A 15,618-nucleotide genomic window follows, 5' to 3' on the forward strand; every position below is an offset into this window, starting at 1 on the left:
CAGACGAGCGTGTTCCTCAATCTAATTAAAAGAAAGCTTTTTTTGCCAACTGTTCAGACCTCGTAATTCCAGCGCATATAATCAGATTTCAAGACCCTCTATAGATTAAGCCGTCTGGAGGCTGAATCAGGGCAGTCTAAATTTATATCTGAAAATTAGTCTTACTCATTCCCATCTGCCACAGCAGAAAACTCAAGAGTCTATTTTGTGAGGTAAAGTTCTTCCACCTCACTAGAGCAGGTGCTGGGGGGGCAGCACCGTGTTGCTTTAGCATTAGGATTTTTCACACTGGAGAGAGAAGATAACTACTCGCAGTTTAGGATAGCAGTAGAAAGTATTCCTTTCAACAGATGGCATACCTGTCTATATTCCAGATGGCATGTTAAGAAGCAAAGATCATTATTATTATTCAAAATTATTTATTTTCTAGGAAGACAAATAAAAGGCACTATTAGTACTATAAGCCGTGTCCAACTCATGCTCTGATGGAAGATGTTCACCATCTTTCTTGTGTAAACTCCAGCCATTCAGCAATTTTATCCAATCTTCTTCTGCTACAATACAGTCTAGATGTGTTTTAAGTCTTTAAACTGGGATCGATTACTCAGTCTGTTAACGAAGCACTTCTTCGGAGAAGGAAGCTGAATACTTAAACCAGGCAAATGGTAAAATCCTCATTCCTTGGGGCTACCCAGTGAAATCCAAATAGAGATCAGGATCGTGGGAAGTCATCTGCAGATAGATTCGTCGGGAGAGTTCTGGTCCAATCCTCCGGGAGGTGGCTGTCACACCATCACCGCGGCGCACAGGGATATTAGCCAGCATGTTTTCCCGCTCCTGCTCTGAGGAGCATCTGCTATATGCCTAAAAGCAACACAAAGGAACAACAGTATCATCCGTTTGCATCCATTGCTCAAAAAAATAATCAAAGCTATGCACCTGTGACTGCTCTACCCTTTCACAATGTACGCTTATTTTTCACCTGGTCCCTCCCCAGATCTCATTTGTAGCTTACAGGCTGACACAGAACCAATATTGCTCCCTCAGTACTCTGCTCTGTAACGCCAAAGCAATGGGTGCCAAGGAATCGGTTCCTTTGCTGCCTTACTGAACGGCTCATACAGAATCGTCGTGTCAAATTTAATACCAATGAACTGATTTCTTCCGCTCCTTACATTAATCGGCTGCCTGCACCCAGTACTCTGCATCCTCACCTGGTTCAGAAGCTGAGGAGAAGGGTATGCAGACACAATAGCCTCAGCCATCTCGAGGCTGACCCGGTTAAATTGTTGTATCTGCCTCTTCCAAACTTCGGAGAGGCCCTTTCCAGACTGATCCACCTTCACCCCTCCGCACCACCCCTTCTCTAAGTAGAAAGAGAACCCCGTCTTCTCTCGCTCTCGCCTAGGGAGAACAAAGAATGGGAAAGTAAATGAGACAATGAAGCTACGAAGAAAATCCTATCTCTGCATCTGTTGTCACATAGCCGGAGAGCCATTTCTCACTCCCTCCAAACACCACTGGAATTAAAGTAAATGCTAAAAATTTGACCCTATTTTCTTTACATGCATTAACAATTTCCACGTTTCAGACCCAGATTTCCTACTGAAAAAGAAACAATCCTGTATTTGGGAACAATCCTGACACAAGCCAACACGCATACGAAGTGGTAAACAAGAATTCACTTTCTGACTGCCAACCATAATAAAACACTTTTACATGTAATTTTTAATGACATGTCATCTCTTCTCATGGCTGAGATGTAAAACACAGCAGCTGCTGCGATAGGAACGCTAGCATTGTGTGAGACTGCACAAGATGGCTTGCTTAGCTATCGCTGCGTAACATACTGCTGCCCTTCCTTATCAATGGAAACAGCTAAATGGTTCATTCTCAGTAACGTCTCTCTTAGTTACACACTGAAGAAGAATAGCTGGTGCTGCAAGAGCCCAACCCTACTTCAATTCCCTTCCTGCTCCTAGAATCAGACCAAGAACAAGAGCTTTGCTTGATGTCAAGACTCCAACGTGAAAGCAGGGTCAGTCCTCACCCCTCCCCAGGCAGGACATCAGCTTCAAGAACTAAGGCTGTGTTGAAGGAGCTGCATTAGCAGCTGGTCCTTTGAAGATCACTACGCTGTGTTGTACTGAAGTACCTCCTGTTCCCTCCCAGTAACTGTGAAAGCGCAGCCTCTCCAAAGACATGACCAAACCTCATCTGCTTACTCACTTGAACGGTGCTTCAGCTACAGCTTTTGTGAACATAGTGGCAAACTCTCCAAGCTCGTCCCAGCTCTCAAAAAAGCTGACTTGAACTTGTTTGCACAGCTGCAGATCCACCAAGGCCTGTAAACATGATTGGAAACAACAGATGGAACAATTTATCCTCTCACATCAAACCCCACTCTTCTTTGAAACAAAAAAAAGGTCACAACATCTTGCTATAGGACAAGAGCATCCACTCTCTCCCCATTTTGGGAACAGTTAAGGTACTGAAGTATTTGGGGCAGCCTCTGTCCTGCTGGTTAATACATATTTAGTGGCATTTCAGCCGCCGCAGCTCCTCAGCACAGGCTCTGGTTACAGACAGGCCCCCCCGCCCAGGGCAGCACTGATGTGCTTTGCCAGCAGGCCACGAAAGGCGAGAGACGTGACCGAGGCTGACACTGCGCTGCCCAGGACCGAGGTGAACGAGACACATCAGTCCGTGGGAGAGCAGATAAGTACCTGAGCGGTGGGGAACTGAACCCAAAGAGGTTTGCCCAGACACACAGACTAATGAAGGCTGAATCCCCCCCATCCAAGAAAGTGTGTGATTGGGTCAAAGGTTCAAACGATGGCAGACAACAAGAGATGATGGCTGCATGCCTGTTATAAGGGTACTCACTTCCTCCACATCCATTCTGGTTATCTCCAGGCCAAAATCCTTAACTTTCTTTTTTCTCCGTTTTCCCTGTACCTCTTCTTCGTCTCTACTTGCCTGTCGCAGTCTCCTTGTTGACTGAACCCCGAGAGACCTAAGGAGAGTAAAGTAAGCCTGGGAGCACATGCTTTTCCCCAGGTATTTGCTATTGGTCACTGTGGTGACAGGCCAGGTGGACCTTTGCTTCTGTTTCCATATAACAAATAGTGGAGCAGTTCTGGCTGGCAATACCTCGTACACTCCAGTCTCTGCTAGAAGGGATTAATGTAAACACCTATGGTTTTTTTTCAAGGCCAGAGACAACAGAGAAACATATGGAGTGAAAAAAAGTTTTACCTGAAATAACTTTCTACTTCAACTACTGCCAGTGCCAGAATTTTCCCAGGCATTTTCTCCATCACATGAGCTACGTAGCTCTGTAGGGTCTCCTTCTGTCCTTCTGTACAGCCTTGGACTTCCTGCAAAGATCAATGGAAAAAAGAGGTTAGACCATTCTGAGGTACACATGCGAGCCTGGCAACCTATGGCTTCAATTCTGCAGATGAAAAAGTCTGTACACATAGCTCTTCAGGGGCAAACAGGCAATACTTGATCCGGTATAAAGTTATGGCAGAAAGAAATAAAAAATAAAAATAATAATAAAAAAAAAAATCGCACTCGATCTGACAATGTTACTTCTTAAAAAAAAATCTGTGAAAAACTGTAACTAGGACAGAAAGCTTGTCAGAACTTTGCATTATACAACCCTAGTGTTTTTGATCCATTAATGGCTTCTAAAACCAGATTTTTGGTTTACTGGAACCATGGCTCCATCCCACATCAAAACCTTCCTGCTGCGAAGAGATATGACAAACACCACCCTTACAGCAAGGCATGTTCGAGAACACAAGCACTCACTTGTTTGTAGTTGTGAACCATGGACAGAAACTCCTCCAAGCGAAGCAGAACCAGGACATTTGGTTCTTCTGTCCATTCATCTCCTTCTCCCATCTGTTCAGATATGAAAACAAACAGCCAGACCAACAGTCTGTCTATAATTTGCTCAAACCGGTGCTCCCACTCAGACCTCTGAGGGAGGGAGATTAGAGAGCGTTTACTTGGGTTGCTAAATACAATTACTAATGAATGCAAACAACAGAGGAAGAAAAGGGCGAGATCATCGAGATTTTGCTCGCACACCTGAGATGACACAGTCTTTCTCCTCCAGGTAATGCTGCAGGGAACAGCCTGATTCTCAGCCACACAGGAATAATTCACAGCCTGCAAAGCACTAAGGATCTGTCCACCACCTTCTACCTGTAACAGAACTGAAATTGGCGCATGGGTCAGGCCTCCACAGAGAGGAGACAACAGTCAGTATAAGGCAGACGCAGGTCGTGAGGACAAGTACCTGGATCTAAAACCACTGTTATGTATTTCTGGCACTCCCCTGGCCGCTGAGCTTTCAGCATCTTGGCAAGGGCCCTCTTCTTCTCTTTTTCCTGCTCCTTCTGCCTCCTTCGTGCTTCTCGCTCCTTCCTCCTCTGCCACGCAGCCTTGCAGATTGCCTCCCTTTCCTTCTGACTATATTTTGGCTTCTTGGGACGGGGGGATGTTTCTGGGCTTGCAGTGCTTACCAGGGACCTATCAAACTGGTCTGCGGAGTCAGACTGAGAGGCTGGCAGCGGGCACAAGGAGGGCCTCTCAGCACCACATGTGCCATTCTGGCTACCACAAGACACTTCTCCAGACGACACCAGGGCTCCCTGCGGCTCTCTGCAGCCAGGTGCCAACAGGTCACCGCTAGCACTAAGGCCAGCTGCCCCTGCTGCATCCCCACCGCCCGGCTTGGGGGCCTCAAAAGCCGCATCTCTCTTTGCTTCCACCCTCCTCTTGATCCTCTCAGACAGAGGGACGACCTCCACTACCTCGTCCTCCTCTTCGCTCCCACTGCTCACCACCACAACCACCCCGGCCTTCCTCCCCGGTTTGGGAGCGGGAGATGAGGACCGCCGGTGGTCCAACCTGCCGGGCGATAGCGAGGGCTGCAGCAGAGAGGCTAAGGTAGGCAGCTCCTCCTCATCATCATCGCTCTCCTCAGGCATCGGTTCGTTCTCCGCCATTCCCGCTTCTCCCCTGAGGGAAAAGAGCGACCGGCGCCCGCTGAGGGAGAAGCTCGCCCGAGTGGCGGTTGGTCCGAACGCACGCGCGGCTGGCGGCGGTTGGTCCGAACGCACGCGCGTTCGGACCAACCGCCGCCAGCCGCGCGTGCGCTTGCGCTCTCCCACCGGAAGAGGAAGAGGTGTTAAGGAAAATGGCGGCGCTGCGGCGGCTGTGTGAGTGAGGGGTTACCTTCCACATACACGCACGCCCCTCCAGCTTTACCACTCCGCGGGGTGGGGAAGGGATTGGGCCGTGAGGTGGGAGGCTGAACTGGGGAGGGGGAGTGCCCTGGGGGAAGGTCACTGTCCTGGGGGTGGCTCGAGGTCGAGGCCTTCGCCTTTACCTCAGGCCGCGGCTCGGGTGAGGCGGTGCTGTGGTGAAACAGGGGGGTTTCGGGGCTTAGTGTTACCGCGCCGCGGGGTTATTCATGCGGGAAGGGCCCTTAGGTGGTGTATAGTGCAACCTGCTGAAAGCAAGGTCAGCTCTGAGGTGAGGCCGAGGTGCTGAAGGTTTTATCCCTTCTGGCTTCGAAAATCTCCAGGGATAGGGGACTGCACAACCTCTCTGTGCTGCTGCTTGACTGCCCTCATGGTGAAAAAGTCATCTTTGGAAAAACAGTATTAATGTGTGCTAGGTACAGACCAAACAGCATGCTGCTCTCCCATTGCACAGTGCTATAGTCAGGAGGCTTCAAAAATCCCTTTTTTAATATGGAAGTGTTACAGGCAGAAATATCCTCACAGTTTCCTTGGTGGGGTATCAGAATTGTGATGTTTTTCCACTGATTTCCAATATGACTTCAACCAAGTTCCAAAGTCTTTGTCTCAGTCTTCTCTAGATAATGGCTTTTCCCCAAGTGTCTGATGCTTTGAGGTTCTTTGTTGTTGTTGTTAGCAAGCTTCTTGCATGCAACACAGAATGTAACCCTGGAATCAGCCTGTTGGAGCTTTTTTGATAAAAGTTAACTGGACTATAACTTCACAGAATTTGTGTATATGAAACCGTAACTCTTTTTCATCTTTGCCGAACTTCCCTGTAGTTTGTCAAGTCTCAGAGCCTTTATTTTACTCAATGGGTAAGCTTCTGAAATTAATGGTACTTAGAGTAATTATTCTTTTCTCAACAATATTTCTAGCTGACTGAGTATCTATGATCATTTAATGAAGATAAAATTAATCCAGTGGTTTTACTTAGGATAAGGAAAGAAGAATGTTACAATAACCACTATTCCGTACTAACCTGCTGCTTAAGAGGTTGAATAGAGGGATTCAGAAAAATTGGATTTGCCTGCTAACTGCGTGAAAGGAGGTACTGAAGAGATTTTTAAAAAGATCTAACTAGATCACAATCAATTTTTAACAAAGAGAAGTTCACATGAGGGGCAGCTTTCTTGATAAGAAAACCAGTGTGTTTTCTGTCAGTGTTGTTTGTTTAAGGAATAAGTTTATGGGGTGAATGATATTTTGTGTTCCAGAGGCAATCAGCATCTGTAATAACTGTTTGGGTTTTTTTTCCTTGACTTGTCCTGATTGTAACTCAGGAATTTGCACAAAATGCTTCAGTCAGTATGCTCAGGATAGCAAATCTATATGTGCTTATATATTGGCCTGAATTGGAGTTGTCTTACTTGTAAGATTTCAAAATATTGCTGTGTAAGTAAATGTAATTCGATTGAAGGGGAAACTGAAACAGAGATCACAGCTTGTCTTTTCTCAAAGCAATACAAGGCCAATCCACAGTGACCAGTAACTTCTGTACCTCATTTTACAAGGCCTTGCTGAAACATGAATTTGTGCATGTCCTTTAATGTCGTTGCTGGGAGTTTTACTCCTCCCTGGGCAGCAGCAGTACTTGAGATGCAGCCTTTTTGCAGGGGGCTTAGGCCGTGGTGGTCTAATTATGGTTTATCTTGGAAGTACTTTTTGTTTTCCCTGAGAGCTTTCTTTTGCCTTTAGTTTTAAAGCCTGTATTAACTGACATCCTTTAAATCTGAAAAAAAGAAAGTGCGTGTAATAGAGTTTTTTTTCAGCCAATGTTGTTATTCTTGTTCTTGCTCCGAACCTAGTTCTAACTACTCCACAAACAAGCCTGGTTGCTGTCAGATGTGCTTCTAAGAAAACTGGGGGCAGCTCAAAAAATTTAGGTGGCCGCAGTCCTGGGAAGCGCTACGGATTCAAAAAATTAGAAGGTAGGTCTGAGTATCTGCTGAGTCTTATTTGTGTTTCATGGGGTTTGTCACAGCTTCTCCCCTGGTTACAGGTGTCAGTTGTTGAGCGTTTTGGTAGGAGGTGGCCAGGGCACTCTTCCAAGAGAAAGGAAAGGGGAGGTTCAGTGAAACCTTATGATCAAAGGTAGCCGGTGGGAGGGCAGGGTGAGTCAGCCTCCCTCCCCGACCGGCCCGCGAGTGGCCAGCCGAAACTGCCTGCAGAAAACGTACTTTGATTCTAACTTCGTCTCTCTGGAGCGCCTGGGAGGAGGGTACGCTGTGGGACACCTCATAACTTAAGTGCACTTTCCCCCCACGCTGTGTTGAAAAGCTGGGCATTTTAGATGTTTACAAAGGGGAGAATTATGAGGCTTAACAGAAGCCAAAGTACAGATTCTTGCAGCTGAGTGCCTAATAATTATTAGCTTTGCTGATGAAAACATCTCAATGTAAAAGGTAATAAAACAAATGCCTTCAGCAACCAGAAAATGCCTTGTACCCTTGAAGTAATCTTTTCAAAGACCAGAATTGCTTTTTGCCATTGTATATGAATTGCCCTTTATTTCCTGCTAACAGCATTTTTATTTAGGTGCTTTTAGCATTTGAAGTAATTTTTCCTTAGGAAATTCTCACAGAAAGCTGGCTTTGTAAGTCCTGGAACCATTTGTTTTCTGCCAGGGCTGCGGGGAGCTCTGTTTCTCTGCAGTCTGACTCTGTTGCTCTGTTGCAGGTGCATTTGTGCACGCAGGCAACACTTTGGCTACGCAGCGGTTGATACGCTGGCATCCAGGGGCTCACGTAAGTTGTTTTCCCACGTTTTCCTTGACTGTCAGAGAACAGCAGCCCAGAACAAGTCCTGTGCTCGGTACCTCCTCTCTTTCAAGCTCATTCTGAATGCTCTTCCCTATTATCTATATGATCCTGAAATTGGGTTTCATTACCTGGTATTTCTTAGTTGCAGAGCCTGCTCAGTCACACCTGTGCCCGTGTGACCGGGGAAAGGACTGAAAGTTGTGGATATCCCCAAACACTTCCATAACCTAACTGCATTCTTGTGCTTCAGGGTGGAATCGGTATCTGCTCCCTTGTAATAAGCACCATAGTGCAAATAGCCTGGTTTTCTTTTTATTTTAAAATACAAAGCAACAGATGCTGTTGAAGCCAGGATATCAAACAAGGCAGACCGATGATCAGATCTGCTTTAGTGGTGGACCTCCAGCCTTTCCTTTCTAACACTTCTCGTCCTCTTCCAGGTGGGGATAGGCCGTAACAAGACACTCTATGCCCTGGAGGATGGGATTGTGAGATATACCAAAGAGGTCTACATACCTCCGCCCCGCAGCAGCGAGAGCAGGGAAGTGATCTGTCGTCTACCCAAAGGAGCGATTCTTTATAAAACCTTTATCAATGTCATCCCTACCGCAGAAGTAGGAAGCTTTAAACTGGTCACCATGCTCTGAGCCTCCCGTGTCTGGTAGGGACGGATGGGAAGGAGAGGCTGGGACAGACTGGACTGGCATCTGAGGACAGGAATGTTCTAGCTCTGAAGATACCAGTTTAGGACTTTTGTTTTCTTGCTCATAAAGCACACGTGGTCAGTGCTCAGACACTGGATCACCTGCTGGCATTTGCAGGAGTGTGTAATAAATGCTGCGGGGCTGCTGAAGGTCGTGACTGTTCACAGAATGTGTTACTTGTCTTCATTTGATATTGAGCTCTCTCTTCCTCTGGAGAACCTGTTGTGTTGTGCCACTGGAGGAGTTCTCACTACCCTTATGCTACTACTTGTCCCACTAATAACTCTTATTTTTACTCATTTTTAGACACTTCTGTTATATTTGTATCTTAATTAAAAAAAACTGCAGAAGAGGCCAAATCCTTTTCCACTTGCACCTAACTGCATCCCAGGAAGCTGGATTTTTCCTTTCATTTAACTCACCTCAATGATTAACTCATATTTGAAAGTGTTCCATTTACTAGCCCTATGAGGCAAATTCACACTCATAAAGCTAACTCATGACTAATTTTAGAGTGCCTGGTAAGATGCACAAGTCTCGGTGGCATTTGAAGTTCAGCAGCTCGAGGCGTATCATAAAGCCATAATCCAGGAGACTTATCCTTTTGTCTTCCCCAAGTCATTCCGTGACACTTTCAGGCTTATGTCACTCAAAGGAAAGCAGCCCGAATGCCTTGTAGCCAAACTTACCTCATTTTAGCTACAGGTTTGTAAACAATTTGAAACATTGGCTCTGCAGTAGAAAACAGGTCATCAAAATTGGGGGTGTGAGGACACCAGCGTTTACATTATTAGATTGTCTGCTCTGCAGAACTAGGTAAACTGGTTGGCCACGCACGTCCACCTTTGCTTTACATTCTTCCTGGAGACCACCAGCTATTTTGTCCACGCTTCTGTCCCTTCCCAGCTTGCGTATCCAGTCACACGGTTCATCTTGGCGGTCGGTATTTGTGTACAGCGGGTGACACAACCCCCGCACCCTCCCCAGATCTTTGTCTGGAGTCCACACGAAGCTGCTCGTGGTCAGAGGACCGTTGCTGTGAGAGCACACAGCAATGCTCTGACGCAAGTTAGTTCTGCTGTTCACAGGTGAAGATTCCCACCTGGTATCTGATACACTGATAAAGTAAAACATTTTATAACTTAAGACATAAGTGAAATAGCACAACACGACCACTGTCTGAGGTCTGGTCCTTGCCACGCTGGATAGTGCCTGCCTCACTGAGGTATGATACACCAGCTGCTCGGAGGAGCTCTGGCTGAGCAGACTTTCACCTTGCCTTTACTCCCTGCGTAGAAGCAAGCAGCTGGTCCATCACCTTTGGTAACGAGAAGAAAAGAGCGAGCAGACATCCCCGGCTGCTCCGCTTGGAGCACGGTACCTGGCGGTGGCTCCGTGTTTATCCCGGTGCTGCGGGAGGGATGTCTCTGCTGGCTGGGTCTGACTTGCCTGTGTCTCGACTGATTGCGAATCAGGGTGGAGATCTGAGGTTTGGCCGTTCCTTACAGACGAGAACGACGTCACAGGCACTTCTGTCACTGACACCATGGGAAGAAGTGGTACGCGGAGGCCAAGGCCTCACACAGCTGTGTTTCGCTGAGTTTGGTAGCTGAGAGGGGCCTGGAAAGGGTCTGGCATGCCACGTCTGTCCAAGGTCTCTGAGCTTATTACTGTTCCTGAGAAAGCCGGAGGATGCCTCAGAGCATGCTCATAGGGAGGCGGCATCTATTGAGGAGAGAGGAAGAGTGTTACAGCTGATCAGAAATAACCAGGAGATTATCCCACCTCTTCCAACAGAGCAGATGACAAGGCTCACAGCCACCAGCAGCCTGAAATTAAATGCCTGCAGTCCTCAGAGCAGCGAGCTGCTGGCTAGATGAACGCCTGGAAAACGAGTGCTTAGCCACTGGTTTGCAGCACAGCAGGGTGCAATCCACTGGAGAGGCACGTTCCACCTGCTCCCCCCCTCACGCTGTGCCAGGTTCCTGCTCCGCCCTGTCCCCCTTCAAGGACTTGTCACTACTTGTTGCGAGGCCAGAAAAGACCTGACTTTTGTTCAAACAGGACTGTTACTCGCTTTCCTTAGATCAAGGATTAATTACTGGGATTTATACAAGCACCTACAAACCAGGCTTTTACTCAGGTTTTGGTAGTGAGTCGCACTACGCAGCAGAGAGGAACCTCCAGGCTGTTGTTACATTTATTTTGGCAGAGCTGGGCCAGCTTTGTCCCGATAATGAATGACAGGAGTGGCACAGGGATGTTGTGGAAGAGCTCCCATTGTAGTTCCTCAACTACTCGTCCTTGGGGGCTTTACTCTCCTGTGCCCTCGGTGCTCTGGTTTCAGGGCAGGTATCATTAGTTACGGCTCCAAACACCAAGTGGCAAGTGCTGACTATGCCAGGCTTTACAGTGCAGTTTAAAAGCCCAAAATCCAGGTAAATCGGTGAACCTTTAGTGCTCTACTCAGGGCTTCAAATGTTTCTGTTCTGCATTAGTCAGTGAGGTCTCTCTGTTCAACAGGAGCCTCTTGGGCTGCTGCCACAGGACCTACTTGGCAGATGCACTCGCTTTTCTCTATTGCGGAGTGCAAATCTTAGATGTCGTAACAGGCAAAACCTCCTGCTCATAAATAAGCCATAAACGCTTCAAGGTAATAGCGAGGGGCCTCCCAGAGGTGTCCTGCAGGGAGAAGGGTGCAAGAAACTGGGGAAGCCTTACAGATCTAAAAATAACATTCCCAGCTTGGGCTTGCACTGAGCAGATGATCTGAAGGGCCTGTCCTTTCAGCAGCAACTCTGCCCTTCCTCCCGGCACAGGCATTTCTGCAAACGCACTGGGAGAGATGGATCATTAACCAGCACAGATGTACACCAAAAGAGCCTCCCGGTACACTTTGTGCCCTTCCCAGAGATAAAGGCTATCAGAGAAAGGCAAATCGCAGAGAACAGAGTCCTTAGCTACTGCAAACTGCTGAAGCGGGACCCAGATACAGACCGAAGCGGGGACTGCCCCGGGGCCTCCGCCAGCACCCTCGTGCAGGGGAAGGAGAGCTCACCTCCTGGGACGGCTCTGCCCACAGCCCAAACCTCTCGGCAATCATCTGATGGATTTCCCGCTGGCGATCTTTCTTCCGCACGCTCTCGTAGCTTGGCAAGCGGGGCTGCTCCCAGGAAGGGAGTTGGTAGGTGCTGGGGGGTCCAACACAGAATAGCTCGTCTCCCTAGAAATGCCCGGCCCCGAAGAGAAAGGTCAGCACAGCAGTGGCTCTCTTCTCTGGAAGTTCATGGCCTGGTGCCACCTCAAGTTACTTCAGGGTTCAAAGTTGTGAGTGCCCTTCCTTGAACCCTGAGGAAGGAAATCCACCTCCCAGGAGGGAATTACACCACAACCTGCTTTGGAGGATCCCAAGCCCTGAGGGATCTGCCTGGCACTTCATGCCTGCACGCGTCAGGGCACCCTGGGCTCCTCCGCAGCACCCCTGGCTCTCCCCACACAGGCAGCACTTCCCAAAGTTGCTCCTGCTGTCCAGCACCTTCTCCCTGTGCCCCAGGAGCTCCCCGGGTCCCCATAACCACAGTCTCTTCCCAAGCTCATCAGGGTCTTTGCCACCATTCGCCCCCTCCCACGAGGGACCCAGCAGTCACCTGCACGCCAGGGTTCTCGGCAGCGCTCTCCAGCCGTGACGCTCCGCACTGGGGACCCACCAGCCGCTGGCTGCTGCTGAAGTATGGCGGGGGGCGGTCCTGGAACGAGGGAGGAGGACGTGAGCAAAGCCGAAACCCCTCACATCCCACCCGGCAGCAAGCAGAGCTCAGCCAGCTCACACGGGACAGCCTGGGAAGCGGGACTCTGGGCCAGGGGCCTCGCTGCTGGCAGCCAACCTCTGCCTGCCTGTTTACTGACACTGACGGCTCGGGCACGTCCTTGCTGGGCCGTGCGGGGACCGCTGAAAGAGCCCGAGCCAGCTGGCCCCGCTATGCAGCATGGCCGGAGGGACGGCAGGGCCCATGGCAGGGCTTCATTCAGACTCAGCAGAACTGTCTCTTTTTGGGGGACAAGAAAAAAACCAACTCAACTATTCCGCTAGTGTAGATAAGAGCTCCATCACATGCTCAGGGTTACAGAATTTGTAAACAGTTATCTACCAAGGTAGTCATTTCACAATAACGTAGCAAGCAAATCTGCAGAGGCATAGCTGTTCTGTTCCACAGCAGTCTTGCTCCAGTTAAACTCGATTCCCCATCAAGGTGTTGAGCAACAGCAGAGATCTCTCTCGCAGAGAGCAGCCCCTCGAGCCAGAGCCAGGACTCGAGCCGTGGGCCGTTCCTCACTCTCAGAAAAGCCCCATCTCTGCCAGCAGAAAACAGTCCAGAGACTCCTAGAGCAACCAGGGATTTGCAGGGGGAACTACAAACAGCAGATTTACTTTTGCTCTTAACAACCGAGGAACCGTTTGTCTCAGCCCTACGGCGCAATTACAGAAGCTGCAGGAAACTGGGCTGGCTGGGGGTGCAATTATTTGTTTTAATAAATGATTAGCAAACCCAGCACAACCAGCGCAACTACACCAGCTTGAAATCTGCCTCACCACTACAACTGCATCACTTTTTCTGATGGAAATACATCCAATATACGTTCTCTTTCTATATATAGTTCTTTGCATCTATATCCATCTGTCCACACAGCCCTTTGCTAAAGGCAAGATGCCTTCTCCTTTAACCACCCACCCAAGAGCCAGCCCCGAGCACAGCAAAGGCTCTGCAGCTCACGGCACATCCTGCACAGCCCTGGGGAGCAGCTCTGCAGGGCGAGGAACACGGCGTCCGAGCCCTCTCCCCCACACGTGCCACGGACAGGGAGTGGGGAGGAAGAGGAGGCAAGGAGCCGATGCAGCGATGCGGGCAGGGGACACCAGCAGCGCAGCCCATTCCCAGTGTGATTTCTGCAGGGGACTTCCCAGCCTGTGCTGGGCTACTGAATTTGCCTTTCATGGCACAAGTCCGTCCGTCCCCTGCTAGCTGAGGCTGGATGTCCCCTCTTCTCCCAGGGACCGCAGCAGTACCCACAGCCCTCCCCCGAGTAGCCATCCCTGCGGCCTTCGGAGCCCAAGCTTTCCCCAGGCAGCCACCGCCACAAAGGCGACGCCGGCTGAACACGCTGCTCTTTTTCCATCGCCAGCTTCCCGCATGAAAGCCAGCCCCAGAAAATTACAGATGCGAGCAAAAGGGCTTTGTCTCTCTCTGCTCCGCGCTCAGGAGCTGTGCACAAGAGAGCCAGTTGCCGGGGATGCGAGCGCTGGCGAGCGGCATTGTCTGCTCTCGCCCTGAACTTCCAGCCCCCTTCCCCGCTGGGCCCCTTCCCTGTAAAGCAGAGCCCGACCCCCCACACAACTGTGCCGGGGGAGGAGAACTCCCCTCCTGAGCTGCGTGGGGAGTTGGGGAACCTGCTAGTGCCGGGCCGTGCAGATATCACCCCTAACAACACAGCCAGGCAGGGTGGGATCTCTTGGGTAGAGCGGGAGCAAGCAGGAGGCAGAGCCCAGCTCTGCTCGGAGGTCTCACGTCCGTCAGCGAGCCCGGCCAGGCTGCAGGAGGGGAGCCCGGCGATGCCACCTCGCAGATGTCAGCGCAAGGGAACAAGAGCTTGGGGGGGCAGCCGGGGCCTTGCAGGCAGGAGGAGGAGAGGGGGGACACTCACATACTGGCTGGGGGTCTGGAAGAAGCGGCAGGAGCAGAGGAACTGGCAGCACATGGGGTCCCGGTGGTACAGGAGCAGCAGCAGGATGAGGATCGCCACGATGAACACGGAGGTGGATACCGCTGCCAGGGGAAGGGAGAAGAGGCAAATGAGCTGGTGGCCCAGTGGGCTCATGGGCCGCCCTGCCGCCTCCACCCTTCAGGGGTGCCTTGGCAAAGAGCGGCTTGGAAAAGCCCCAGAGAAGCCGCGTTCGCCCGTTACCCGTCCCAAGGATGCCAAGCCCCTTCGTGCCCAACACCTCCCGCTGCCTACGAGACCAGGGACCAGCCGCAGAGCCAGAGGGGCTCAGCCCCGTCCCGGACCGCTGCAGCAGGGACCGGCCCCCGCACCGACCGCGGCCCCGGCACCCCAGCGCTCTCCGTCCCTCCCGGGTCCGGGGCTCTCGGCTCACACTGAACACCTCGGCAGGGTGCCGGTTCGCCACCGCTCCGGCGTTCCGGGAACCCACGGCTCCTACCCAGCCCACGTTCTGCTCCGCGGAACCCACCCGGCACCGCCAACCCCTCCCGCCGCTCCGCTCGGGCTCCCAGCCCCGGTAGCCAGCAGAGTCCCGGAGAAGAACCAGGAACGGCAACGACCGCTCATCCCGGGCCGCCCCGGGAGACCAACGGCGGAGGCTGATCCTACACGGGCGGCCACCCCCTCACTCCCCGGCTCCGTTCCCGATCCCGCCGCCCATGCCACTCACTCGCGGCTATAACGATTGCCAACACGTTACTGTCCATAGCCGCACCGGCGGAAGCCGCCGTGTGAACCGAGGCCTCACCGGGATGCGCCATACCGCCACCGGCAGCCGCTGACCGCGTCCCATCGGCCGGGGGCGGCGGGGCCGGACCGGGAGGGGCGGGGCCGGGCGCACTGCCGCTGCGACCGCAGCGGCAGTGCGCCCGGCCCCGCCCCTCCCGGTCCGGCCCCGCCCCTCCCGGTCCGGCCCCGCCCCTCCCGGTCCCCATTGGCCATCGCACCTCCCTCCACCGATCCCTATTGGCCGACGGCGGGCCTGGCTACATTGGCGGTACCGGCGGTTACCGTAGCGACGCTACGCGACCGGGAACAACCGCGCCGCAAACG

The 15,618-nt window shown here is 51.2% G+C and overlaps 3 protein-coding genes across 4 annotated transcripts; 1 reads left to right on the forward strand and 2 right to left on the reverse strand.

Annotated features, from left to right (window-relative positions):
- Nucleotides 1–546: 546 nt before the first annotated feature.
- Nucleotides 547–5,123, reverse strand: EME1 (essential meiotic structure-specific endonuclease 1). The gene is made up of 8 exons (XM_010307066.2): nt 4,313–5,123; nt 4,102–4,229; nt 3,820–3,912; nt 3,259–3,380; nt 2,887–3,016; nt 2,230–2,345; nt 1,215–1,404; nt 547–864 (listed from the first exon to the last, which is right to left on the reverse strand). The coding sequence occupies exons 1-8, from the start codon at nt 5,022–5,024 to the stop codon at nt 688–690; spliced, it is 1,668 nt and encodes a 555-aa protein (XP_010305368.2). The 5' UTR covers nt 5,025–5,123; the 3' UTR covers nt 547–687.
- A 33-nt stretch (nt 5,124–5,156) lies between these two features.
- MRPL27 (mitochondrial ribosomal protein L27) lies at nt 5,157–8,940 on the forward strand. 2 transcript variants are annotated; one of them, XM_075770367.1, is made up of 5 exons: nt 5,196–5,237; nt 6,104–6,139; nt 7,130–7,252; nt 8,001–8,068; nt 8,524–8,940. In XM_075770367.1, exons 1-5 carry the CDS (start codon nt 5,216–5,218, stop codon nt 8,728–8,730), a joined length of 456 nt encoding a protein of 151 aa, XP_075626482.1. In that variant the 5' UTR covers nt 5,196–5,215; the 3' UTR covers nt 8,731–8,940. The 2 variants fall into 2 exon arrangements, with proteins under 2 accessions (XP_075626483.1, XP_075626482.1); XM_075770368.1 differs by lacking the exon at nt 6,104–6,139 and having other exon boundaries at nt 5,157–5,237.
- A 259-nt stretch (nt 8,941–9,199) lies between these two features.
- On the reverse strand, nt 9,200–15,376 carry LOC142604348 (uncharacterized). Its single transcript, XM_075770366.1, has 5 exons — nt 15,236–15,376; nt 14,488–14,609; nt 12,435–12,533; nt 11,846–12,010; nt 9,200–10,512 (listed from the first exon to the last, which is right to left on the reverse strand). Exons 1-5 carry the CDS (start codon nt 15,324–15,326, stop codon nt 10,366–10,368), a joined length of 624 nt encoding a protein of 207 aa, XP_075626481.1. The 5' UTR covers nt 15,327–15,376; the 3' UTR covers nt 9,200–10,365.
- Between the last annotated feature and the right edge of the window lie 242 nt (nt 15,377–15,618).

This window comes from Balearica regulorum, chromosome 18, assembly GCF_011004875.1.
Source record: "Balearica regulorum gibbericeps isolate bBalReg1 chromosome 18, bBalReg1.pri, whole genome shotgun sequence".
Classification (NCBI taxonomy): Eukaryota; Metazoa; Chordata; class Aves; order Gruiformes; family Gruidae; genus Balearica; species Balearica regulorum.

What these genes read in the sequence shown, in the direction of transcription:
- EME1 (XM_010307066.2), bottom strand. Translation starts at nt 5,024, where the DNA reads ATGGCGGAGAACGAACCGATGCCTGAGGAGAGCGATGATGATGAGGAG. An exon ending in AACAGTGGTTTTAGATCCAG is followed by an intron (nt 4,230 to 4,312) that starts GTACTTGTCCTC and finishes CGCCAATTTCAG; the next exon opens with TTCTGTTACAGGTAGAAGGT. An exon ending in CTCCTCAGCTTCTGAACCAG is followed by an intron (nt 865 to 1,214) that starts GTGAGGATGCAG and finishes TGTTGCTTTTAG; the next exon opens with GCATATAGCAGATGCTCCTC.
- MRPL27 (XM_075770367.1), top strand. Translation starts at nt 5,216, where the DNA reads ATGGCGGCGCTGCGGCGGCTGT. An exon ending in GCCTTTATTTTACTCAATGG is followed by an intron (nt 6,140 to 7,129) that starts GTAAGCTTCTGA and finishes CTCCGAACCTAG; the next exon opens with TTCTAACTACTCCACAAACA. An exon ending in GCTGGCATCCAGGGGCTCAC is followed by an intron (nt 8,069 to 8,523) that starts GTAAGTTGTTTT and finishes GTCCTCTTCCAG; the next exon opens with GTGGGGATAGGCCGTAACAA.
- LOC142604348 (XM_075770366.1), bottom strand. Translation starts at nt 15,326, where the DNA reads ATGGCGCATCCCGGTGAGGCCTCGGTTCACACGGCGGCTTCCGCCGGT. An exon ending in TCCAGACCCCCAGCCAGTAT is followed by an intron (nt 12,534 to 14,487) that starts GTGAGTGTCCCC and finishes CCCTCGTTCCAG; the next exon opens with GACCGCCCCCCGCCATACTT. An exon ending in GGGCAGAGCCGTCCCAGGAG is followed by an intron (nt 10,513 to 11,845) that starts GTGAGCTCTCCT and finishes TCTCCTCAATAG; the next exon opens with ATGCCGCCTCCCTATGAGCA.